Source organism: Hippocampus guttulatus, chromosome 15 (assembly GCF_054856545.1).
Source record: "Hippocampus guttulatus isolate MCC_2025c chromosome 15, RoL_Hgut_1.0, whole genome shotgun sequence".
Lineage (NCBI taxonomy): Eukaryota > Metazoa > Chordata > Actinopteri > Syngnathiformes > Syngnathidae > Hippocampus > Hippocampus guttulatus.
The window spans coordinates 8010132-8035618 of NC_141275.1; the positions used below are offsets into that span (position 1 = coordinate 8010132).

At 41.6% G+C, this 25487-nt stretch overlaps 2 protein-coding genes across 7 annotated transcripts in view; both read left to right on the plus strand.

The window, feature by feature from the left end:
• The first annotated feature begins 336 nt into the window (after nt 1–336).
• LOC147193655 (T-box transcription factor TBX2b-like) lies at nt 337–5797 on the plus strand. Of its 3 annotated transcripts, XM_086131780.1 has the most exons (8): nt 337–915; nt 1547–1814; nt 1916–2062; nt 2245–2321; nt 2398–2543; nt 3459–3590; nt 3846–3943; nt 4619–5797. In XM_086131780.1, exons 1-8 carry the CDS (start codon nt 587–589, stop codon nt 5012–5014), a joined length of 1593 nt encoding a protein of 530 aa, XP_085987906.1. In that variant the 5' UTR covers nt 337–586; the 3' UTR covers nt 5015–5797. The 3 variants fall into 3 exon arrangements, with proteins under 3 accessions (XP_085987906.1, XP_085987905.1, XP_085987907.1); XM_086131779.1 differs by having other exon boundaries at nt 3459–3943; XM_086131781.1 differs by lacking the exon at nt 4619–5797 and adding an exon at nt 4202–4507 and having other exon boundaries at nt 3459–3943.
• Nucleotides 5798–7828: 2031 nt separating this feature from the next.
• acaca (acetyl-CoA carboxylase alpha) overlaps nt 7829–25487 on the plus strand; it is a 31475-nt gene continuing 13816 nt past the window's right edge. Inside the window, exons 1-35 of one of the 4 annotated variants that reach the window (XM_086131941.1) lie at nt 7829–8011; nt 9803–10064; nt 11690–11822; nt 11962–12100; nt 12678–12787; nt 12867–12948; nt 13039–13137; nt 13518–13624; nt 13735–13845; nt 13929–14138; nt 14231–14401; nt 14980–15141; nt 15233–15396; nt 15477–15627; nt 15756–15859; nt 16132–16359; nt 16450–16600; nt 16674–16808; nt 17229–17375; nt 17475–17663; nt 18393–18493; nt 18657–18745; nt 18889–19013; nt 19219–19332; nt 19873–19986; nt 20064–20153; nt 20267–20385; nt 21872–21895; nt 22230–22301; nt 23077–23220; nt 23378–23480; nt 23583–23690; nt 23789–23845; nt 24133–24177; nt 25268–25309. In XM_086131941.1, coding sequence (XP_085988067.1) covers nt 9832–10064; nt 11690–11822; nt 11962–12100; nt 12678–12787; nt 12867–12948; nt 13039–13137; nt 13518–13624; nt 13735–13845; nt 13929–14138; nt 14231–14401; nt 14980–15141; nt 15233–15396; nt 15477–15627; nt 15756–15859; nt 16132–16359; nt 16450–16600; nt 16674–16808; nt 17229–17375; nt 17475–17663; nt 18393–18493; nt 18657–18745; nt 18889–19013; nt 19219–19332; nt 19873–19986; nt 20064–20153; nt 20267–20385; nt 21872–21895; nt 22230–22301; nt 23077–23220; nt 23378–23480; nt 23583–23690; nt 23789–23845; nt 24133–24177; nt 25268–25309 — 4173 coding nt within the window. In that variant the 5' untranslated portion in view covers nt 7829–8011; nt 9803–9831. The remainder of the gene's footprint in view (nt 8012–9802; nt 10065–11689; nt 11823–11961; nt 12101–12677; nt 12788–12866; nt 12949–13038; nt 13138–13517; nt 13625–13734; nt 13846–13928; nt 14139–14230; nt 14402–14979; nt 15142–15232; nt 15397–15476; nt 15628–15755; nt 15860–16131; nt 16360–16449; nt 16601–16673; nt 16809–17228; nt 17376–17474; nt 17664–18392; nt 18494–18656; nt 18746–18888; nt 19014–19218; nt 19333–19872; nt 19987–20063; nt 20154–20266; nt 20386–21871; nt 21896–22229; nt 22302–23076; nt 23221–23377; nt 23481–23582; nt 23691–23788; nt 23846–24132; nt 24178–25267; nt 25310–25487) is intronic. The other 3 variants (XM_086131942.1, XM_086131944.1, XM_086131945.1) reach the window with 3 other exon arrangements.

Here is a 25487-nt window from a genome sequence, read left to right on the forward strand (position 1 = left end):
AGACCCCTGCCCTATTCATTCAACTGTGCAGAAATGTCAGAATGTAGGAAAAGGGCAGTGGGGGGGGGGGCGTTACTAGTAAGTCGTCCTAGTCATTTTACAACTTGCAAAATTGTCGTACTTGAGATGACAAAAAGCATAATAGAAGCCTGCATCTAGCACCTCATCGTAAAAAAAAATAAAAGCTCAAAATGGCTTTCTATAACTTCCAAGTGTGTGTGGATAAGCATTTTGGAGGTGGGGGACAAAAATGTTAGTCACATTCATCATGAATAAAACATTTCTCAAGCCTCAAAAGTCTTAGAAGTGTCTCCAGTCAGGGCAGTTAAACTCCGCCCCTGGTTGCACTGACAGCTGAAACGCAGAACTTGAGTTTCTGGAGCTTGTTCAGTGTTTGGTCAACTGTTCTGTCCTAACTGGAGATTCTTTGGAGGTTTTCTTTTTTTAAACAACTTCTTGGAATTTATGCACTTTTGGATACTTTTCCCCTCACACACACCAAAAAAGACAACTCCACTTTTGGGAGATATGAGGCAGCGTGCGTCTCGGGCAGGTGGGTTGAACCGTTATTGCCCACTTTGATGCCATGGCTTATTATCCTTTCCAAGCGCAGCGACCGGGTACCTTGCCCTTGCCAGCCTTTCTCTCCACCGCGCAAGTCTCCTTTCCTCCCACGCCGCGTGTCCCGGCCGTGGCGTCGCGATCCGAGGTTGAGCTCCAGCAGGTGGGCTGCTCCGAGACGGGGCTGCACGCAGCACTGAGCCGGCAGCACCAAGCGGCCCAGTTGCGCTCTTTGAAGAACCTGCAACCCGGGGACGGGTTGGGTGACGACCCCAAAGTCACTCTGGAATCCCAGGATTTATGGAACGAGTTTCACAAAATGGGAACCGAGATGGTTATTACTAAATCAGGACGGTGAGTGCTTGTGCGAAGAAGTTAAGCGATGAATCCGTGAGATTTAGTGATGAGAACAGGGATTTATTTATGGCGTGAATATCAATTTAATCGTTTGAACACATTCATTGCATTTTTCTGTTTGGAATAATTTGGTTTCATTTTCATACGAGTCTAAAAATAGTGCTGCAGTCTTGTACAACTACAACCACGATTGGAAACATTTTGTCAATCCATCCATGATATTCTTTTTTCATTGCTCACACGCATAGTCATGTTGTAGCTGGTCAGTTATCAATCAACAACTCAATAAATCAATCAATCAATGAACCACTTCTACTTACAGAACACTTTTACAACAACCATCCAAAAGAGTGTTGTATAACAGGAATAAAAGGCGTTACATAAAATGTGAGAAACGGAAACAACCAAAACAAGTGAGGACAGACAGGATGATGAAAAAATGACATGGATCACATGCTCGGTTGAAAGCTAGGGAATTAAAATCTTTTTCCATGTGATTTTAAAATTATTATTGAGCTTAGGGGTCCCCTGTAGTTCCTAACAGCACAATTTAGTTTCTTCTTTTATGCATGGGAGAAATCGTTTCTAATGAAAAAAAAATACTGTTTCTACTCATCATCTCTTACAGGAGGATGTTCCCACCTTTCAAAGTCAATGTTGATGGACTTGATAAAGCATCCAAATATATCCTACTAATGGACATTGTCACCGTTGATGACTTTCGTTACAAGTTTCACAATTCCCGCTGGATCGTCGCCGGAAAAGCAGACCCAGAAATGCCAAAACGCATGTACATTCATCCTGACAGTCCGTCCAAGGGAGAACAGTGGATGAGCAAGCCCGTTGCATTCCATAAACTGAAACTCACTAACAATATATCGGATAAACATGGATTTGTAAGTAGTCACATGTCTGAAATCACTTTGAAAATGTCAGCGTCGAACGAGTTTGTTTTTTTTGTTTCTAATTTGATTCTCTCCTTCTTTTTTTTTTTTAGACAATTTTGAATTCAATGCATAAATACCAGCCCAGATTTCATATTGTGAGAGCCAACGACATCATGAAACTTCCATACAGCACATTCTTGACCTATGTTTTCCCGGAGACTGAATTTATTGCCGTCACCGCATATCAAAATGAGAAGGTACCTTCAGACACACTGAATACAATTTTGCATTATTGCAAGATATCCAGAATGCACGGTTCTGAGGTTGGACCAAATCAACCAGGCCACACGTTGAGGGTGTCATCATCCAAGCTGTTCTGCATGTTCTGGTTGAAACTATTTCAAATGAATAACTTGCAACTTGTCATGTGTTTTGCAAGATTACGCAGCTCAAAATTGACAACAACCCATTTGCCAAAGGATTCAGGGACACGGGAAACGGAAGACGAGAAAAGAGGTAGGCCTACTTGTAAGTGCAAAACCCTGTGGTTGTCTTCGTGGAGATCTCATTCATCTAAATTCATGATCGACAGGAATAATCCTTTAAACATCTCTCCACCGGATGAGAACAAAGCATATTGTGCTGATTCGGATGACTCATGGGAACAGCCCAGAACCAGTGACCCGTTTCACTCTCCTCAGCAATCATGGGCTTTGACATCCATGCCAAACTGTCAAGGTGACACAATAACTATTTTGTTTCTTATCGGGTTGTGGTTGTATGAGTCTTTTCACAACATGCTAATGTGTTATAAACACAAACTTGCTTCACCCTAATTAATTTATATGAATTGCACGGAAGACATAAATTAGTCATTGAAGTCACATCCTTCAGTTGTTGATTTTGGGTACTGTGTAAATCTCAAGAGGCCACCCCCCCCCCCCCCCCCGCCTCACACCCATCCCCCAAAATTACGTCAGTGCATTTTTTTTGACGATTGTGTAAATATGGACTGCTATAGGGCAGGCTACATGTTCTTTTTACTAATTCACTCCCAAAGACGTTTTTAAACGTCTTTTCAGACTTGGTCCAGAATTGGCTGGTACTGAATGAGTTTTTTAAATTAATGTACTAATATGACAAATCTGAAAATCTGAAATTATTCCGTTATCCTTCGTCGTATAACTTAGTTAAAATGATTTCTTCATGTTTTCCCTCATTGATAGGTGTGGTGTGGTTTGTTTTGTACAGTCACGTGTATTTCCTTTATTGGATATGTGCCACTTCCACATGAGGGATGATAGCGGAAGAAATTGTGTGCAGTGTGAGTCTGGCAGGGTGTCAACAAGCGCGTTTGCAGGAACATGAATGATTCAGTTGCTGGGGCCAGCAATATAAAGAACACAAGACAAAGAGAGAATTTGTTGAAACGTAGCTCCCAACAAGTACGATTCAATATGAAGGACTCCAAATAGTAAGAGTCAGCTCTAAGTCTGGCGCCGTGAATTTAATCACATTGTCCTGTTTTGTTTTTTCCTCCAAATATTTGGTCGAGTACTTTCACCGAGTTGCCATATTGTAACAAAGCTGTTATTAAATCAACCAAGGCAAAAATGTTCCCGCAACTGTTTTACTCCCAGTCACTCTCAACAGATGACAACAACACCGGAAGTGATTCAGATATTGATCTACAAGGTGAGGATGATGGAGAAGCCGGTGGTTCTCAAACTGAATCTTCATCTCGACCGATGGTGAAGAGTGACAAGAAAGAACCAGCAATGTTGAGTAAGAAGTTTTCCACGGAGAGTGATTCCTCACAAAGCAACAGGAGTAAAATCAAAGATGGCACACACCCTATGTTATTGGAAACACAGAGCTCGTCATCGCTCAATACTGGACATCGTCAGATTGCGGCTCTCTCAAACAGCCAACGGTGTCTTGAGCTTGGACCGCCTTTGCTGTTTCACCAGGGCCAGTTGTCAATGAAGACAGAGGCTATTCACTCTACATCTATGGGACATCTGTTTTCCTCTTTCTCAGGATTCAATGACGCAGAACACGGCGGTGTCTTTTCTCAAAACATCTCCTCGCCATCTCCGTTCATGTTTCACCTGTCACAGCATGTGTTGATGCCACAGGTGAGTTCATGTCGGGTCCCTCCGTGTACCATTTAAGCACACATTGTATTTTAAGATCAAAATCACTTGATTCTCCATTGATCAGCTCCGCCAAAATACTTGAAAGCAATGCGAATAATCGTCAAATATATCTCAGAAACTCAACCTTCCAAGTTTTTAGATTTATCTTTTTCTGAGTTCATACTCTCGTCAGCCAGTACTTTACACCTTTAAACTCACATGAAATAATGAACAATGTACATATTTGGCATTTTAAAGACACAGATAAGGTCAAGATGGCCATGACGACAGTGTCGTGGAGAATCCTGGAAGAATCCTTTCGGGAGAGCATGAAAGGGTGGCATAGAAGGCTGGAAAATCGTATTCGACTGCAGGGGAATAACTTCAATGGAAAATCTTGTGGTTTGGATTTAAAATGTATATTTTGTTACACCAGTCCGAGAACTCTTTTGACACACCTCATAGTTGAATTATTATTTCCGGCAGAGTGAGCATTGTATTTCCATTCCTATGTATTGGATGTCAAAATTAGCACGTTAATCCATCTTCACTCTAATCAAGTGAAAGAATAACTAATGAGATTCTAAAAGTTAAGATGACACTCTCATTGAACAATAATTTTTTTGTCATAAGGAGTTATTAAAACGCTTATTTAACTTTTGTTTCTATAACCAGGCACTGTCCCTACCACCTTTTGGAGGATTGCTTTCATACCCATGGAGCTACTTGACATCACCGGCTGCAATGACTTCAGCTCTCCCAACCGGTTCCGCAACATCAGCGTTTCTAAGAAACCGCTCTTTTCACAGCTCTTTGCCGTGGTTGCGAATGAGTCCCTATCAGATCCCAGCTGCCGGCATGTCAAGTCAAAAGCTACTGACAGCAAGTTCGAGCTCAAATGAATTTGATCAGGACCAACTGTGTAGCCAAGGGACTAGTGCAGGGTCTGCTAATAGCACCGATGCCAAGTCCAGAAACGATCAGACTGTTTCACTGAAAAATGTTCACGTATCTTCAGATGGATTTCAAAATATTCAAAATGGTGTGTTTGAAAAATCCGTCCCTCTATAACGATAAACATCTCCGAATGTTCAAAACTGTTTTGTACATGTCAATGACAATGTCAACAAATCAATGAAATGTAAACCTCATGCTGAAATCACAAACACTGGTTCATGATTAACCTTTTAAGTTAGTCGCGTTGCTTGCAGCGGAAGCTTCCATTCTTCTGGAACGTCTTTCTACACAATGTTCGAGTGTGTCTGTGGGATTGTTTGTCAAAATATCACTGTAGAATCTGGATCCGAGCAAGAATCTGATGAATATTGAATGATGTCTCATGAAAAATGCTCAGGTCAACTGGGTTCAAAGGGGGGTTGAGTACTCCACTGTTTGTTTTTTTTAGCTGATTTGAATCTCTCGCCATCACAGATAAATTTGTGGGGATTATTCATTGTCCACCTAAAACAACAATATCACTATTTATTTTTCATTTTAATAACACCTCCCTATTTATGTGTGTTTTTGTTTTTGTCATTAAAAAAAATCACACATTGTAAAATGCACATCTTAGACCGTCATTATCAAAACTGCCAAAGTTGCGAGGACAATTGATCACTTGTCACCTGTACACGTTTACATTATTTTTGACGTAGCAGAGCAACACTATGCACTCATAGACAAACTCAGGACACTTTTTATTTTTGCCTGTTTTCACAAATAAAGTAAAGACTAATAACATAAAGACATTCAAGTATGTGGCTGTCTCTGGGCAAATCATGTAATAAAAACACAACCACGGCTGCCATTATGTTAATTTGGCATGTACAAATATAGCCGATTTGAAAATGTGAATGTGGATTTTAGTAATAATTGTGTCTGTTTTGGAAGTGCATACATGTTGTTGTGCCTATCTTTCATGTTAGGATGTAATATTCAAAGCGTGACACAAAATTGCAGTTCTTGGCGCCAAGAGGTCATGTCGTCCACCAAGAGTAAAATTGAACTGCAAAAAAAAACCAAAAAAAAAAAAACCTCAGTGCATGTGCTGTTGTGTGAATTTTCTCCTTGACTGAACGGGGCTACATAAAGAGAGAACATGTCCACTGACTCGGAAACGTGGCAAACAGGTCAATAGCCAAGTTTGGCCGTCAGCGCAAAACTTTTACATTTCTGGGAGGTCTCGTGGGTTCTATGTAAGGGGAGAGGAGAATGACTACGGTTAACAAGCAGCCACCATTCCAGGACTACAGGATCAACACAAAGGGCTTGGGACTGAAATCGATTACCTAACTTTTCCAACTGTGCACTCACTATATAAAACTGACAGAGGCACTGAATAAACTAATGTCTTTCATTTGTCCTCTACATGGAGACAACACCAGTTTGTCCAATCACCAGCCACAACATTAAGTACAATTTTACCTTTATAAAAATAATACATCTGTAAAGAACTGGTTTACTTGACTGATAAATATACATTGTTATTGGTAATGTGCATACGCACGACTCACAAAATGTTAGGGATACAGGTATTTGGTTTTCAGGTGAAATTTCAGGACGAGGCTCAAATGCACATGTCCAACTCTTAAATGTTTCAATACTTTTTGCACAAGTTGCTGTTCTCTAATGAGGATCTTAACAGCAAAATTCACAACAGGCGTTTGATCCTTGAATCCACCAAAAAATGTCCTGGTTCAGTTCGAGCTAGTGTTTAAACAGTCGTTCTAAACATGATGTTCAAATTTGGACATCATGACCAAGACGACACCTAACAATGGATCAATAGTGCCTAGCCATTGTGATGCTTGAAACAGGACATTCTCAAACGGAAGTGGCAACTGAGCTGAGAATGTCAGCCTCTGTTGATATAGCGACATACCGGCAGCACACTGTAACACCATTAAAATGAAAACAAAACTTTACTGTCAGTGATAAGCCATGCTGTTCCGAGCCAATTTGCTTTCAGCTGCATACCACGGTATTTTAAAGCCATCTAGTGGATTAGAATTGTACTGACGATGTGTACATAACTTGAATGTACATTTTGGGAGTATTGTACAAAAAAAAGCACATGTCACACAAGGTCAGGCGTGTGGTTGTCAAACTGTCTGCTAAATCAGTGCAGATTGCCAATACCAACGCTCCAACAGTATTAATATTGTAAGAACGTAAAAACTGGTTCTTTTTGCTAAATGTTACTAAATATTATCGGGGCTCTCAAGGGCAATGTTTGACAGCAGACTTCTGTATGGAAAACAATATATATAAAAATATAATTTGATGTCTATTGTACAGGTTGCTATCAAATACAGTCTTGTAATAGTTTCACCCGGTGAGAACACACACGATTAAGGAAGGACACGTGGTTTTGGTATATACTGTGGTACAATAATTTTTGTAGGTTTTCCATGGTTTTGTTGTGGCACATGCAATACACGCCAAGCGAGGCTAAACCCGCCCACAGAAACGCCTCTAACATTTCATTGGTTCCCAGAATGAGACCGTCTAGAGCTAGATCAAATAGTTGCCTTGTTTACAAGATATGTCTGCGTTGATATACTCTCAAACGCGATAAATTGTTATTTTTTTTATTGATAATGGTTTAGATTAATATTTTTGAGGAAGCCAAAATTGCTACTTATGTTGCATTCGCTTCTTGTGTTTAAATTGGTGAATACTAATCTCTTTAATTTGTATATTTCAGTGTTGGTAGTAGACACAATTATTTAAACAAAAACTACACGAAATATTAATAATTATTACGATTTTATTATTATTTATTTATTTACAAGGAAAAGGCATACTCGAAGCCGTTCTGGGGGCGGAGTCAATTCTGCCTAGCGTGTTTCTATATCGGAAGTTGGGGTCAGAGGGGAATGTACAGAAGTAACCTGGTTGAGTATCGTCACATCACCCCACACTCGGGTGTTTAAAGCCTCTGAACGGGCAACCGTGACATCATCATGATGTGATTTCACTACGGAAACGGATGTCTTCTAAACGCCAGTAATTCATTTAGGTCTTCAACTCAACTGTTCAGGATTGCGTGCAGGTTTATCTCCACCGGTGAGTTGACGTTGAAGACGCTGTATAATCGGACGGTCCATCACCTAATGCATACAGTAAATCGCGAGTACAATACAGCGGCTCCGGGATCAATGAGCTTTATAGTTTGCTCGCTAGCAAGCGTTTCTGCTGAATTTGTGTGCTAAAACGGGATCATTAGCATTCATTCGCTATTAATCGACAGTTGACAGTTTGGACAAAAGCTGTCTGGCAGCTTGTCTGAAAAAGAAAAAAACCCACAGTGCTTTCTTTTTTATAATTCTGTATATTTTTGTAATTTGTCGTCTAACATTTTCCCTGTTGTTTCCCTCGGTGTGAACTACAGTTAGTTTTTCAAGTCCTCCGTGCAGTTTGTTTCGGGTTGGTGAGGGGTGCCATCACTTAAGGTCGAGAGCACTGCTGGTCCACTTGCAAAAGATGCTGGGGTTCGGACAAAAACTCACATGTGGAGTCCACGTGATTGATGGTCAAAGGCAGCTTCTTTAGCATTATTCCATAACGTTTTATAATTCAAAGAACAGTTTCCTTGGTGGGCGGCCCGGTAGTCCAGTGGTTAGCACGTCGGCTTCACGGTGCAGAGGTACCGGGTTCGATTCCAGCTCCGGCCTCCCTGTGTGGAGCTTGCATGTTCTCCCCGGGCCTGCGTGGGTTTTCTCCGGGTGCTCCGGTTTCCTCCCACATTCCAAAAACATGCATGGCAGGCTGATTGGACGCTCTAAATTGTCCCTAGGTGTGAGTGTGGGCGTGGATGGTTGTTCGTCTCTGTGTGCCCTGTGATTGGCTGGCAACTGATTCAGGGTGTCCCCCGCCTACTGCCCGGAGACGGCTGGGATAGGCTCCAGCACCCCCCGCGACCCTAGTGAGGATCAAGCGGTTCGGAAAATGGATGGATGGATGGAGTTTCCTTGGTTAACAGCTATACCAATCTATCTTCGGGCAGTAGGCAGGGTACACCCTGAACTGGTTATCAACCAATCACAGGGCACACTCCACATGGGAAGGCTGGAGCTGGAATCGAACCCTGCACTTCTGGATTGTGAGGCGAACGTGCTAACCAGTTGTCTACCGTGCCGCCTAAATACAATATGTATAGTGTCGTATGTGTTAGGGGTTTGGATCAGCTGTACATTTTAGAGCTTCTCACTAACGATGAAAACGATGATCAATTAATCCATCCATTTTTTTTTGCGATGAATTGATGAATCCGATTTTAAAAATAAAAAGAAAAACATTCTATCCTAACGTATATAAAAACAGGACATTACTTCAAATTGACAGGGCAAAAAATGCCCATTATGATTCGTTTACTGGTTTGATCTTGAACATGTATTGTTCAAGAAAGTTGGTGTGGACTGGAGATACTATACTCCACACAAACTGGTCTCTAGTTCTCTAGTACCCCCGCTGCCTGAACGCCCAGCTTGTTGCAACTCGGTCCCAACATGATAGATTACACTTACCCCAGCACAAAAATGAAGATGCACCCTTGTTTACGCCGTGATCTTCGAAAATGCCTGTTGGGGCCGAGGACTGTAGTTTGGACCCCCTGTGCTACTTGGATTAAAGTCAGTTCTCTAAAAACTGGGATTTGTGTTCAGACTGTCCCATGTATGGGTGACGGTGTTGCAATAGCTATTGCATCATGATTACTATCTTTTTAAGCAAGAGGCTTTTGCAACCAGTCAAACAGCATCTCATGCCAGTTGACCTGATGACTGACTGATGTCCGGACTCTTTACTGTCAGAGATAACTTGTTTCGCCTGTGCTCTGCTGTTCTCTTCATTGTCCAGTGGTTGCAGCCTGTACGTGTCACCCAGCGATGGCACAGCAGGAAGATGCTGCCAAGAAGCCCCCAGCTATGGCGGCAGTGCACTCCCACTTCATTGTGGGATCGGTGTCTGAGGAGAATTCAGAAGATGAAGTCCAAGGGAAACCGGATGTGCAGCTGGAAGAGAAGGAGGGACGGTCTCTGTCACCGTCATCCGGGAGCTCTGATAGCACCAATGACAATAGCTTTGAGCACATTGATTCCTCCACACTGAACAATCTAAGGTTAGAAATCAGACCTTATAATAATTGGAGTGTTTGTTTATATACTTAGTATTGTATTGTGCTCAAATTGTTTGATCACTTCTAAACTTTTTTTTACAGCAGTCATTTAAAAAATGAATAGGATATGATGAAATAATAATAACAAAACAAAACAAAAAAAAGATGAGCATCTTTAAGATTTCAGGCAGCCCTGCTCCTGTTCTTGCTGGTCACAATTTCAAAGCCATTTTTCAGATTTCCTCTGTAATTTTTCTCGGGTGGTATTGTTTTATACTGCATATTGAAATAGCCGTAGTTATTATACAGTGCCATTGCTAAACCAGTAAGTCTAGAATGTCTAGTGTATGTTAAATGTTGTACTCTATTAACACTACCAATATGAGATGCAAAATGAAGCCCCTAGCTTCCAATGTAGCACTCGTGTCAGACTTCGAGAGGCCTCACCTGGAGTTTCACGCCTATGGTTTGCATGTGTGAAAAATGTGGTTTCACTGGCTACTCACTGCTTAAAAGCGTCTCTCTGTGTCCCCCTGGCCTGTGGGTTTTGGGTGGAAAGTAGGTGTCAACTTTAGGAATTTAGGTTGAGCAAAACATTCATGAATGCCCCATCTGCGTTGTAAATGGGGCTATTCAGTTTGATAAAGTAACACAGCCTTTTAGCTTGAGGTAGCTGTTTTGGGGTTATGGGGCACCATGATTGAATCCTACTTAGAGGTTTGATTTTTAGAATAAGATGGTACATCTGGCTGGAATAAGAAGTATTATTTTCTGGGTTACATTGTAAGAGGCTTCAACATCCTTGAAAAATGGAAATGCTTTTTGCCCTCTCCCATACTTTAATTTTCACTCTCCATACTTAGAAAACTTTGGTCCACATAAGGTCTTTCGCAATCAATCTGTCTTAGAGGCGTGGGTTTTCACTCTTCTAGTAACTTTGAGGGTGTTTCAATCATGCAAAAAAAATAAAAAATCACGTGACAGAAAGCAGCCAGCTAAACGGGCTTAGACACTGGCACACCCTCCTGCTCAGTGTGGCGTCCCTCGTCCTGTATAAACCCCAGTTGGGTGGAGCTTGAGTCGAAAAGCTTACCAAGTCAAACTTATTTCTAAAGTTTGAATAATCTTGTAGTTATGATGTGTCTGATTAATGTATCATTTAAAAAATGAATCTCCCCCTCCTGAAGAAAATCCTCTTTTTCACTCATTTTTATTCCACACAAGATTTCTATGAGGAAAAAAACCCCACATGCTTTCCACGAGTGTGGAATGTGTCACTGAAGCGTGGCTCAGCTTGAAACTATTGATTGCAGTATCTGTCACAAATGATGTGCAGTAATTATATGATGCAATGGGTGTTGAGGGCTGCGTTCAATGTTTATTGTTGTGAAGGAAACACCAGCTTTGACCCAGGTCTGTTGGATTCAAAAGCCAGTTGTTCAACTCCTTTGTCCGCAACCATGTGGCTATTGACATTCTTCATAACTGAGGCCAGCGTTGCACACAAATTGTTGAAAATGGGCACCGTGCAATTTTCTTTTTGTTCTGCGTGTAAGTTAGCTATAGTATATACTGTAATATATTCACGGAATGGAGACATTAATAAATGTTTGTACTTCTATAAACAGGCCCAGCATGTCTGGGCTGCACTTGATGAAGCAAAATCGCGATCGCCGACGTACTGATCTGCAGAGGGACTTCACCGTGGCATCTCCTGCTGAGTTTGTCACACGTTTTGGTGGCAATAAGGTCATTGAGAAGGTAACTGTCGTGGTCTCCACCCAATGTAAAAAAAACAAACAAACAAAAAAAACATTCTGTCTTAAAAACTAGTTGCAGGCATTCTCATGCATCATCATAATTGGACTACATAATTGATGCTAATATTTTGCTTTTCCAGGTGCTTATTGCTAATAATGGAATTGCTGCAGTTAAGTGCATGCGCTCTATTCGCCGTTGGGCTTACGAGATGTTTCGGAACGAACGAGCAATCCGATTTGTGGTGATGGTAACCCCGGAGGACCTGAAAGCCAATGCCGGTGAGGATCGGCAAGATTATGTTGGAAGTTATCATTTACAAATTTAAGTGAAAGTTAATGTTGTCAAACTGCACAGCGGATGTTCCAAATTCAGTTCCCTTATACATTTTATATGGAAAGATGCTGTTAGAGAAGTAAATGCAAAAAACTGACCATAGTGTATAATCCCCAGCCACCATGCAAAACTGCCCTGCAGTTGTTCTGAGAAAGACCCCAGATGACATCATCTAACCATTTTTTAATCATTTTCTTTTTAAATGCTCTGCTTTTGTCACAGCCTCTGTGATTGTAATGTCCCAATATTTCTGAACGGATACACGAAAAATACTGTGTCACCTTTCTGCACAAAAACAGATTTTATTCTTTGAATCTGTATCAGTTGAAAAATTCCAACGTTATCAGACGTTATTTAAACTCAAAGGCAGAGAATTTTTTTAAGTACTTTTTGGGGGGGGAGGCGTGTACGTGAGATCATTCGTGAATGATTTGCTCTATTCACAGAAGTAAAGCCCAGTTGAACTTTAGCTAGCGACATGTTAACATTTTTGATTTGTCAGTCCATTTTTCTTTCCCGCAGAATACATAAAAATGGCAGATCATTATGTGCCTGTGCCAGGAGGGACTAATAACAACAACTACGCCAATGTGGAGCTCATTTTGGACATAGCTAAACGAATACCTGTGCAGGTACCCGCATGCATTTAATGCACTGATTTCTTTTGCACCGTACGAGATAAAGGTGTTCCATGTTGATGTTGTCTTACAGGCTGTGTGGGCTGGATGGGGTCATGCATCAGAGAACCCCAAACTGCCAGAGCTGCTCCATAAGCATGGCATTGCTTTTATGGGTAAGATATGAATTCTGGCTTCACAGCTTGAACTAATCGACCAGTATTTGTTTTTTTTTGTTGTTTTTTTACGAAATACTTCCTCCTTAGGTCCTCCGAGTCAGGCGATGTGGGCACTTGGAGATAAGATTGCTTCATCTATTGTGGCCCAGACTGCTGGCATCCCCACCTTGCCATGGAGTGGATCAGGTATGCTTTGCTTTATGCCCCATTCTTTTACAAAAACAGCCTCTGATCGTCAGATTTTATGTCTTCTCTTTCCGCATCTACTCTGACTCAGAAATAATGGGGAAGACTGATGCAAACCCTTTCAGTCTTTCAGGAAATTTACACACTGATATCACAACTTTTGCTAAAGGAGCTCAACATGTGTATGTTTTATATATAGAGCTGTCACTAACAAATCTTTTTGGGATCGATTATCCTATCAAACATTCCATCGATTACTCGGGTAAATCTGCTTGTCGTCAGGTGTACGCGTTCCCGTGTTCCCATCCCCAAAACTAGACTTGAAATTGTGTTCCCCAGTGTTATATGTGGTTCATATCTTCCCTGTTTCTCTCTCCCAGGCCTGACAGTCAAATGGCCTGAGGTCAACCAAAAAAAACGAATTATCAATGTTCCTCATGATTTGTACGAGCTTGGCTGCATCCATGATGTAGACAAAGGCCTGATAGTAAGTGCATTGTCAAAGTGAGCATTCAGAGTCTTCGGTCTCACATGTGCTGGAGTGTACTGTGAAAAACTGCGTGGATGCGCTCACATTTTTTTCGTGTCTCCCGACAGGCTGCTGACGATATCGGCTACCCAGTTATGGTGAAAGCCTCAGAAGGAGGGGGAGGCAAAGGCATCCGTAAAGTCAACACCGCTGATGATTTCCCAAACCTATTCAGACAAGTACGCGAATCACCATATTTGAAGTTTCAATTCACGATTGAAATTGTTGACACGTATTCAATCTTTTCCACTTAATATTTCAGGTCCAGGCAGAGGTTCCAGGTTCCCCCGTGTTCGTCATGCAGCTCGCCAGACATGCCCGCCACTTGGAAGTTCAGATCTTGGCAGACCAATACGGCAATGCCATTTCCTTGTTTAGCAGAGATTGTTCAGTCCAGCGGCGACATCAGAAAATTATAGAGGAGGCGCCTGCCACCATTGCCCCATCTGATGTGTTTGAAGACATGGAAAGGGTACGCTCACCATTTCTAACACCACCTCAGTGGGCACAGAAGCAGTGTAGAAATTGGATGATAAATTCACTTGATATGTATTCCGTATCTAGTGTGCTGTGAAGCTGGCCAAGATGGTGGGCTATGTGAGTGCGGGCACAGTGGAATACCTCTATAGCCAAGATGGCAGCTTCTACTTCCTGGAGCTCAACCCTCGTCTGCAGGTTGAACACCCTTGCACTGAAATGGTGGCTGACGTCAACTTACCCGCTGCCCAGTTGCAAGTGAGTTCCAAATATGTCTGCGCTGGTAGAAAAAAAAAAAAAAAAAAGACAAGCTGTATACCACGCCCAATTTGGTTGGCCGTCTCTGACTATCGGACAGCAGACAGTCTTTATGCTTGATTGCATCTAATAGTCGACGTTAGACGAGGCCCCCCATCTCCATGGCAACTAAACTGCCCAAAAGAGACATTGTTGCCAACGTAGGGGTTGAATCGGTCACATGACGTGCACCCGCTGTGTTCAAGATTTTGCTTGAATTTAGGTCAGCGGCAGTCAAGCTGAAAGGCAGTGTTGCAAGGGAAAAGCTGTCACTTTTGAACTGATTGCACGTCACTGTTGAGAGGGACATATTTGCTTTGCAGGCAAACAGCGCTCACTATTTTTTTACTCAACGGTATTTTTCAATTGAGTCATTTCTGAGAGATGAATGTTATTTTTCCAGAATATTCCTATGTCTTTTTTGTCTTGTTTTACATCATGGAGGCCCCATTTTGAACATCAGTCACTTCAAAATTCCCCCCCAAAAAAGCATGTCATGATAATATGGTTCTTCGGGCTCTTTACACACCCTGCTATAGATTGCAATGGGCATCCCCCTTTATCGAATCAAAGACATCAGGATGCTTTATGGGACGCAGCCCTGGGGTGACTCTCCCATCGACTTTGACGGTCTGTCGACGGCCGCCTCCCCACGAGGTCACGTCATAGCAGCTCGCATCACCAGTGAAAATCCAGATGAGGTATGCTTCTTGCTCATCCAAACGAGACTTTCACAAAGTTTCTCTTCATAGCTCAGGCTGTATGCTTTCATCGAATGGTCTCTCATTGCAGGGTTTCAAACCGAGCTCGGGCACTGTACAAGAGCTCAACTTTCGCAGCAATAAGAACGTGTGGGGCTACTTCAGCGTTGCAGCAGCTGGTGGACTGCATGAGTTTGCGGACTCCCAATTCGGACACTGTTTTTCGTGGGGAGAGAATCGTGAAGAAGCCATTTCGTAAGTGTATTACTGGAGTCACAAAATCATTGATCAACTCCTTGCTGTTCATCTTATTGGGATATTTGTGATTTTTCTAGGAACATGGTGGTTGCTTTGAAAGAGTTATCTATCAGAGGAGACTTCAGGACCACTGTGGAATACCTCATAAAACTGCTGGAAACACAAAGCTTTCAGCACAACACCATCGACACGGGCTGGCTGGATCGGCTCATCTCAGAGAAGATGCAGGTTGGCACAGATGCTCCTGCTTCGACCGCTTTCTGTTTCTCCCCAAATGATTGAGAAACACTGCACTGGCGATTGCGCTTGGAATAATTCTGGTCCCGTACTGTTCTAAAATGATTTGTTGCATTCAGGCTGAGCGTCCAGACACAATGCTGGGGCTTGTGAGTGGAGCTCTTCATGTGGCAGATGTTAATCTAAGGAACAGTGTGTCCATTTTCCTGCATTCTCTGGAGAGGTAAGCGCGCGGCCATCATTTCTGTCCTTTTGACATGAAACGCTGGACCCTCAGGACTCAACCATAATCCATTCCAGGAAGATGTTTAATGGTTGACTTGTTCAGATACTGTATTGAGTGAAATTCCGCGTTGGGGGATAACCAAAATATATGGAATGAATCGGTTGCATAGCTCAGTAATTTTGCCACTAGAATCCTCTTTAAGTATTTTAGTTGGGTTGAGAGATATAGAGAGAGAGAGCTTGTATTAAATCATGTGCATTGTGATCCAGGGGTCAGGTGCTGGCAGCGCACACACTTCTCAATACAGTGGATGTGGAACTGATCTATGAAGGCATCAAGTACATCCTGACTGTGACTCGTCAATCTCCCAACTCATATGTGCTCATCATGAACAACTCCACAGTCGAAGTGGATGTCCATCGGCTAAGCGACGGAGGTTTGTTGCTGTCCTACGATGGCAGCAGCTACACTACCTACATGAAGGAAGAGGTAGACAGGTAAGACAAAGATCCATTTGCTCTTTAGCGGAGCCACTACAAGATATTCTTGATTTTCTTATGATCCCAACTGGTTTATGTTCTTGAAAGTTATCGCATCACAATCGGAAACAAGACCTGCGTTTTTGAAAAGGAGAACGACCCATCGCTGCTGCGATCTCCCTCAGCAGGAAAAATCATCCAGTACACAGTCGAAGATGGCGGTCATGTTTTTTCTGGCCACTGTTACGCTGAAATAGAAGTAGGTTATTTTTGCGTATAGAGTGTCCATATTGGAGTGTTGGTTGAGTCGAATGTCCTGATTTCAATTGCAGGTGATGAAGATGGTCATGTCCCTCACTGCTCTTGAGTCTGGTTGTATTCACTATGTGAAGAGGGCGGGAGCATCACTTGAACCCGGCTGTGTCATAGCCAAACTTCAACTTGACGACCCCACCCAGGTGCAACAGGTAAGCTGTCGGAGTGATGCGCTTTTGCATGTCAAATAGCAATTTGTAATTTCCACATGCAAACGTTCATGTTTGAATTTGGATGTTTCTACTTCTCAGTCCTTCCGATATCCTGCAGTTCATATATATGTACAGTATATAAATATATTTATATATATTTGATACAGATGTTTTACATCTTAAGTTGACCAGCCTTCATCTATTGACTCTTACCAGTCTGCCCTTAATATAATTGCTGAGCAAAATACAATTTTAACATTGAGCCACCATTTCCTGTTTGATGTCCAATCAGGCGAAAGCCGCTCCAACAGAGTAAAATGTCCAAAAAAAAAAAAAAAACAACAACAAAAAAAACATGCTGAATGAAGAAATACAAATTGTCTGTATGTTTTCAAATTATTTTGTATATTTGTTTTGCAGACAGAGCTACATACAGGTACCTTGCCCTCGACCCAGGCTGTTGCTCTGCGAGGAGAGAAACTCCACAGAGTTTTCCACAACACACTGGATCATCTTGTTCACGTCATGAACGGCTACTGTCTCCCTGAGCCTTTTTTTAGCACCAAGGTGAGATGTCACACAACACCTGGTAAAACCCCCCCAAAAAAAAAGAGCGATACTTAATGTAGGCTGTTTCCCGAACACACGAACTTTTGTAATTCCCAGTTGAAAGAATGGGTCGAAAGGCTGATGAAAACCATGCGTGACCCCTCGTTGCCGCTGTTGGAGCTTCAAGACATTATGACCAGCGTCTCGGGTCGCATCCCCCCTGCCGTGGAGAAAGCCATCAAGAAGGAGATGGCTCAGTATGCCAGCAACATCACCTCAGTGCTCTGCCAGTTCCCCAGTCAGCAGGTGGTCTATTCTACACACACACACACTACCGTGCACAATGATAAACCGCAGCATTGCCTGCTGAAAGGATTGGAGTGAGAATTTATTTTTTTTATTGTCATTTACTATTTTGTGTATGTATGTTACTGTATATTCATATCAATCAATATTGATTGGTCTCCGAGACAATGGAGGCATGATTAATTTCGCTATGCACCGGCAACCAGCAGAGGATGCAGATAATGTGTGTGAAATTAAAAATTGAGTTTAGGTGGAAAGTAGCAAGTCCTACTACAAATAAACAAAATCCTCTCATTAGATGATGCGCCACAAAAAAGCTTATAATAACCTATAAATGCCACAAGATGGCAACAAAGTACTACATTTGTCTGAATTCCTCAACTCATCGGTACCATAGTAAAGGTTTTATTTTGGCTTCAGTCCAAAGACAATGAAAATGTGAGTTTTGAGTAACTGGAGTCTCATATTTCTCACTGGGAATTTGTAGGAACGAGTTTATTTGATTGTGAAGAATATTGGGACCCGTTTTTGTTTTAAAAATATGCAATCAAGGAAGTTGTAGTTAAATCGTTAAGAAAAGTGGGATAATTATCACTTCATTTTGGATTAGGTCTAAGACTTGCATCCTCCACTTCTGAATTTTAAAATGACAAATTTAGTCAATAGATTTCTAATCTAGTTTCTGGTGGGCTGACATGTTTGTATATTGTATATTGCCCTGCTTTCTAGATTGCAAACATCCTGGACAGCCATGCTGCAACGCTGAACAAGAAGTCTGAAAGAGAAGTCTTCTTCATGAACACGCAAAGCATTGTTCAGCTGGTGCAAAAGTGAGTGCCACATTCTGCAACTTGTGTAAATGTAATCATACAGGCCGACAACTTGTATTTAATAAGTTTGACATTTATAAGATATTAGTCATACGACTAATGGATCTCCACTTCATAAAAACAATAGCTGCATACCCATTTTTGTTGTTGATTTTTCTTACAGATATCGCAGTGGGATCCGAGGTTACATGAAGGCGGTGGTGATCGATTTGCTCCGACAATACCTGAAAGTCGAGATCCAGTTTCAGAATGGTGAGTAATTGTTGTCGCACCTGTATGTAGTCTGGTGTAATACTACGTTTGTCCATTAGGTGGAGCTCCGTTACAATGAACAACTTGAGTGTGGCTGCATTTCCTCAGTATTGTATTGTACAAATATTTTGCTTGTTTGATAGGACACTATGACAAGTGTGTGTTTGCCCTTCGTGAAGAAAACAAAGGTGACATGGCAAATGTGCTCAACTATATCTTCTCCCATGCCCAAGTTACTAAGAAGAACCTGCTGGTAACAATGCTAATTGTAAGTGTCCGTCGTTTCTTGGATATTTAAGTGTAGGGAATGTGTGTTTCTTTGTTTGTTTAATCCACCTAAGTCTTATATATTTCGTAAAATTGAATTTCATTTCAATTGCACTGTACGGAGACTCTTTGTATGGATTGGGACTATTATTTATTTATTTTTGTGCGTATATGAAACTAGTCGTATTCTGTATCCTCTCTCTCAGGACCAATTGTGTGGCCGGGATCCTACACTGACGGAAGAACTGATGGCCATGTTGACTGAGTTCACCCAGCTCAGCAAGACAACAAACGCAAAGGTGGCACTTCGTGCACGGCAGGTTGGTTTTTCAGTTCCAAAGTTCATGACAATGTACGTCCAGTACAAATGAAAGAAATGTAATATGAGAGGACATTCAAGGGTGCTTTGCAGAGTTGTTTCTTCTAAGATGCTTAGCAACTATGTCGTTGCATTGGAAAGAAAAACATCATGACAACAATGAAAGAACTTGGACTGTTAAGAGAACACAATTAGTTTAATTTAATTTTGACGATGATCTGATTCGCATGTGGTGGAATTCTTTTGAATTATAAATGAGTTAAATACGAACCGCCTTAGTCTCTACTCATTTTTGCAGCACTGAATGCACTTGTGAGGGAAAAAAAATTACATGTTCGTGTGGAAGCCAAAACTCATTTGTATTTTGGAGTATCAGATGCCATAAAAAATGTAGATACGGAAAGGATAGTTAATGTTTTCCAACAAATCAGTCGGGGTGTACTCATTTATGTTGCGCGCTGTATGAACATAGAAAAGACAATGTCTGAAGATAATAAAATTCAATGGGGTATGAAATCATCCATAATTTCATTCTCTGCAGGTGTTGATAGCATCTCACCTCCCCTCTTATGAGCTCCGCCACAACCAGGTGGAGTCCATCTTCCTCTCTGCCATTGATATGTACGGCCACCAATTCTGCATTGAGAATCTCCAGGTAGGCAAGAACAAACAAAAGATGCGATTGACTTCCTCGCAGAGCAAGCCATTTATGACTGTCCATTTGTCTTGAAGAAACTTATCCTTTCCGAGACATCAATCTTTGATGTTTTGCCGAACTTCTTCTACCACAGTAATCAGGTTGTCCGAATGGCCGCCCTTGAGGTGAGATTATCATTTCTCTCGGTTCTCAAGCTACTATGGCTTCATTTATTTTTAACGTGGAGCGCTCCCAAATCTACTTATAATTATGTGCCTTCATTTTCTAATAACTGCAGGTTTATGTGCGCCGAGCATACATCGCTTATGAGCTCAACAGCGTGCAGCATCGCCAGTTGAAGGATAACACATGCATAGTAGAGTTCCAGTTTATGCTCCCCTCCTCACACCCAAACAGGTATCACACATGGCCCTAAGCTAACAGTTATTTGTTAGTTAGCTTTGTCATGTTCCGAAACATTTCATTTTGCAGTGCTTGTTTCTATCTTGACTGGTAACCATTCTCGGGGATACCCTGACTCTCAGCTAAAGTAAGCTAGGATAGACTCCATCTCATTCGCAACCCTAATGAGGATAAGCAGTATGGAAGATAGATCGGTGGATGTTTCTTTTTTGTTCATCTTCTTTGGTGTTTGGCTTGCTTATCCCAGTTGTGTCCCATCATATAAATACCCCTTGTTTGCAAAGTAAGTATATTTCAAGACCTGACTGATTGGTTGAAAATGTGTCAAAGCTCTCGTACCTGCAGTACCTTATGTTAGCTCGTCTTCCTAGGGGGGCACTGTTGTCACAGATAAATGGACACATTTGAAGGATTGTCTTGTGCATGTTCAGCATTTGAACATGCCTGTAGCTCTCAATCATGGCTTTTCTGTTGTATTTGTGTTCCTAGCGTGTGGTTGTGTCCTGGTTGTTTGTGCGAACGAGTATATGCTTGTTTACTTGCTGTTACTGTGAAATGACCTGTATGCCAGCTTCCAACTCCGAGAGTTACCAGAAGAATGCTGCCAATATGCCCATACTAGCCACAATGTTAGTAGGTACACTCGCACGTTTTAATGAGCCCCATGACCAAAGCGCTGTCAAAAATTCTGCTCTTTTAAAATATGTTTTCGTTATTGTGGATTATGATTTTGGTTGTGCCCTGCGATTGGCTGGCAACCGATTCAGGGTGTCCCCCGCCTACTGCCCGAAGACAGCTGGGATAGGCTCCAGCACCCCCCGCGACCCTAGTGAGGATCAAGCGGTTCGGAAAATGGATGGATGGATGGATGGATTTTGGTTGTATGTTTTGTATGGTTGTGTAGATCTGCGCTGCGTTAACTGTGAGATCACAATTATTCCAAAATGTTAAACACTTCTTCTGCAAGCAATACATTAGAGCTACAAGTTCTTAATCTGGATAAAAATATTGTTTCCAATTACCTCTGACAGTGTCCCATCAAACGTCAGCATGAAAACACAAATTTGCGATTTAAATCTTGCTTGGTTGAGTGGCGTACCTAACAGGTTTCGCTAGGGAACGTGTATACCGCATGTCCTTGCACTACATGTTTGTGTCATGATTCCGGAATAACCCGTCATGTTTTGCTTATTTCTAAAAACGGCATGAAGTCATCCTGCGCCTTTTGTTGAGAGGAGGAGCACAAAGAAAGGCAGCCTAAATACCTCTTGATGCATGTTGTCCAGGGAGCAGTCAAGAAGTAAAATGTGTGCTCAACCTTTTGACACCCGGGGTGCATTCATTTCGACATTCATTTCGACATTGACTAGATAGTGCATAGTAAGCCCTTGTTGAGATGAACACACTTCTACAACTTGACTGCTTTTCTGTCCTGATGCCTGCCACTAACCCTGTAGTAATCAATGTTATTTGATTGCAGAGGGAACATCCCCACTCTAAACAGGTACTGTAAACATTCTTTCTATTGCATAGACTACATGCATAGGTTAGTTTAGATGCATGGCCAAAGCACAAATTCAAGTTTAGAAAAATGAATTTGTTAATTTAGCAGTTTGGCGCTCTTAAAAATGCAAATAAATATAACGGTGGTGTACCTGAAGAAGTACTAAGTGCAAGCCTTATTAATTTTATTGATGACAGCATGACCCTCAGCTCCTAGCCTTTTTTGAAATGCTTTTTAACATCTGTGTGTGAGTCTTGTGTTTGTGTGTGTGTTGTGGAGATTTTGATTAACGTGTACAAATCTTGTGAAATAATTAATTTAATTGTCCTGCAAGGAAAATGTCTGCTCCTGCAGTCCTGGACAATGTAAAAGCCAAAACGGTCTCAATTGTTGAATCTGCAGACAGGTTTGATGCAAAACCTCTCAAATACTCTTCGTGGGTGTAAACTTTGGGTGAATATTTCAAAGGCGCTTACTTGCAGGGTCCTTCTGGTGTTTTTGCATTTTCTTGTTGTGTGAGAATTTTGTGAGTCTGTGCGGAGTGACATGGCAGTCTCAGTCCGCTGTTCCCGTTCTGCCACTCCAACTCGACAAAATTAGCCCTCACGATCTGCGCAACACTCCGATTATGACTTTTATCTGACCCATTTGGCTAATGTAGGTCAGAGGTCAACTGATCATGCTCCTTTTCAATTTTCTTTGACTTATTTTTGATTTCTGGGGTTTTGGTTTGTCAGAACAAGAACCCATTTCTGAATCGTATTTAATCTTAAATAGCTGGTTCCAAATGTCACAATTTGTCATGACTCGGTTGTCGGAATCGGTTATCAATGATCACTGCATTTCCCCCCACAAATAGTCAGTGATTACTTGATGGGGACACGAGCAATTTTAATGGTCCAATTTGACTAAGAAGCAGCAATATCCCAGATACACTGTACTGCTGCTTTATTGTACTCAAATGTAACGGCGAAATGTTCTTACTACCTGCTTTTTATTGTTTGAGCTTCATTCTGTTTAACCATCTTGAAACCAAGGCCCTGGGGTAACAATGCTTTTCAAAACATCAAAAAGCTGGGTGTTCAAATCTCTTATTCTTGGTACCCTCAAAAGGTGGATGGGAAGTCTCCTTCTCTCACTCCTGATGGGGTGGCTTCTAAATCCAAACGTTTTCACCGCAGGATGTCATTCTCATCAAACCTGAACCACTATGGCATGGTGCACATGGCCAGCGTGAGCGACGTTTTGCTGGACACATCCTTTACGCCGCCCTGTCAACGAATGGGCGCCATGGTCTCCTTTCGCTCATTCCAGGAGTTCACCAAGTTAGTCTGTACTATTTTGAATCACTTTAAACGGTGATGTGAAAATATTTGTGTGCTAACTCATTCAGTACCAACCAATTCTAGACCAAGTCTGAGAAGACGTTTAAAAACGTCTTTGGGAGTGAATGAGTTAAAGTACGGTTGTCTGTTTTTTCAGGAACATAACAGATGTGTTGAGTTGCTTCAGCGACTCTCCGCCCCCAAGCCCGACCTTCCCCGAGGGAGGTAATCCCGTCCTGTATGGTGAAGAGAACAACAAGGTGGCAAAAGCTTATTGTAGGCTTCTGTAATTATGACGTGCGGTGAAACTGAATATGCTGATGTACTTCATTTGTCTTTTTTTTTTTTTTTTGCTCATCCAGAGCACCCAAGAGGAGCCCATCCATATACTGAATGTGGCTATAAAGACCGACAGCGACATGGACGATGATGGCCTGGCAGCCATGTTTCGGGACTTCACCCAATCAAAGGTTGGAAGTAGAACATTCTTCAAGGAGGCTGTTGTTGTTTATACCAAGTACCGGACTAACTCAGAGAATAATTTATTTATTTTTTAAATAAATCACAGAAATCTCTGCTGTTTGAACACGGAATCCGTCGCTTGACGTTCCTTGTGGCTCAGAAGGTATGACTCATGTTTTGTTCTCGCATACTCTCTCAATTTCCGCATCTGTTTGCGTCACGATCTGCCTTGCATGTCACCATTTTAATTGTTATGGCTGCCATTAATGGTTACTTTTGGACCAAAAATGTCTTCATGGATATATAAATGACTAATATTGCCTAATGACGTTTGTGCAAAGACTATTTTGTATGTTGTGATCATTTGAGATAATTTGCATTATAATTTCAGCCTTGTCTCTCCTCTATCTCCTTTTGCATGCTTTGCTTTCGCAACATTTATGATGTCAGGATTTCAGGAAGCAAATCAACTGTGAGGTGGACCAAAGGTTTCACGTAAGTATAAGCAAAGGGGAAGGAGGGCAGCAAGACTAATGAAATAAAAAATATTACAAAAAGTATATTTCCTTTGAGAAAAAAAACCAAAACATATAGGTTGAGGCTGTGCGTACCGGACACTCTGTAGCCACAACACTGAGTAAATCCGAACAATCTCAATCAAAGTAAAGTAATTTGATTGATGGTGGTTCCTCTCGATGATTCAGTGCATTTTTACACGATTGCAACCGACAATAACAATGACAGGCAAAATCACAGTGCAGTGTCAGCGTTAATTCTTTCCTCGGAAAGGCAAGTACAACTCCAGTATTCAATCACTTTAGAATTTCCAGGCGATCCTAATGAGGTGTCCACTGAATCCTACCATTCATACCTGCAAGTGTTGGGACAGTTGTATAATGCATACAAACATCAATAGTATTGTGATGAAAGCAATAAGGAGGGTATTGTGAGAAGTGATCATGTGACTGTTTTGACAATCGGCTTAGATTTTTTTTTTTTGCTTCTTCTTCTTTTCATGGGTCCATTTGCTTCTGAGAACTAATCCCATTCAGTGGTGTCAGTGCCATGATGAGGCCCCCCCATTAAATGGAGCGGATATTTTAGCACTCCACCTCAAAAAAAAAAAAAATGTTTTCCCTCCATTTACAATATTCTCGACAGAATGTTTAATCAGTGGCAAATTGTGTCGGCGGAGCCTGCAGTATGTGTGCAATTTGGTAGCCTGCAGTTATCAACGCAGCATGTGAGGTGAGCAAAGCATCTCCAATCTGGCTGGCATTGTTGTGGAACACTTCATCTGATATCATTCAACTAGGCAAGCGGCCATTTAGAGGATCAAGAGTCTCTGAAAGAGTGACATGTTTTATTCATTCACAAAGGGAATGTATACCTTTTCTACACAGACCATTCTTATGTCGACTTGCCATCAGAATAAATTCAGTCCGAGACATATCAGCTCCAAATAACTTGGCATGTCTTGTTGTGATTACATTTATAGGTAGCGCATACTGAAATACTTTTTTTTTTTTTTAATTTTGAGATGTGTGTTTTATTCATTTGCTTTTTCTTCTATTTCCCCACACAGAGAGAATTCCCCAAATTTTTCACATTCCGCGCCAGAGATAAGGTAGGTGTGTCTACGACAAACCGTGAAAGTTTTCTGCTTTCAAACAACGGTAATGGTAAAGCGAAAGTTGCAACAAGGGGGTGCTTAAGGACACTTTGGAATTAGGGATCAAACAACCTATTTCACCGGTTTAGCACCAGCTCTTTACATTACGGGGCCTATATTTTGGATTGATTGT

What these genes read in the sequence shown, in the direction of transcription:
- LOC147193655 (XM_086131779.1), top strand. Translation starts at nt 587, where the DNA reads ATGGCTTATTATCCTTTCCAAGCGCAGCGACCGGGTACCTTGCCCTTG. An exon ending in TATCGGATAAACATGGATTT is followed by an intron (nt 1,815 to 1,915) that starts GTAAGTAGTCAC and finishes TTTTTTTTTTAG; the next exon opens with ACAATTTTGAATTCAATGCA. An exon ending in CCGCATATCAAAATGAGAAG is followed by an intron (nt 2,063 to 2,244) that starts GTACCTTCAGAC and finishes GTGTTTTGCAAG; the next exon opens with ATTACGCAGCTCAAAATTGA.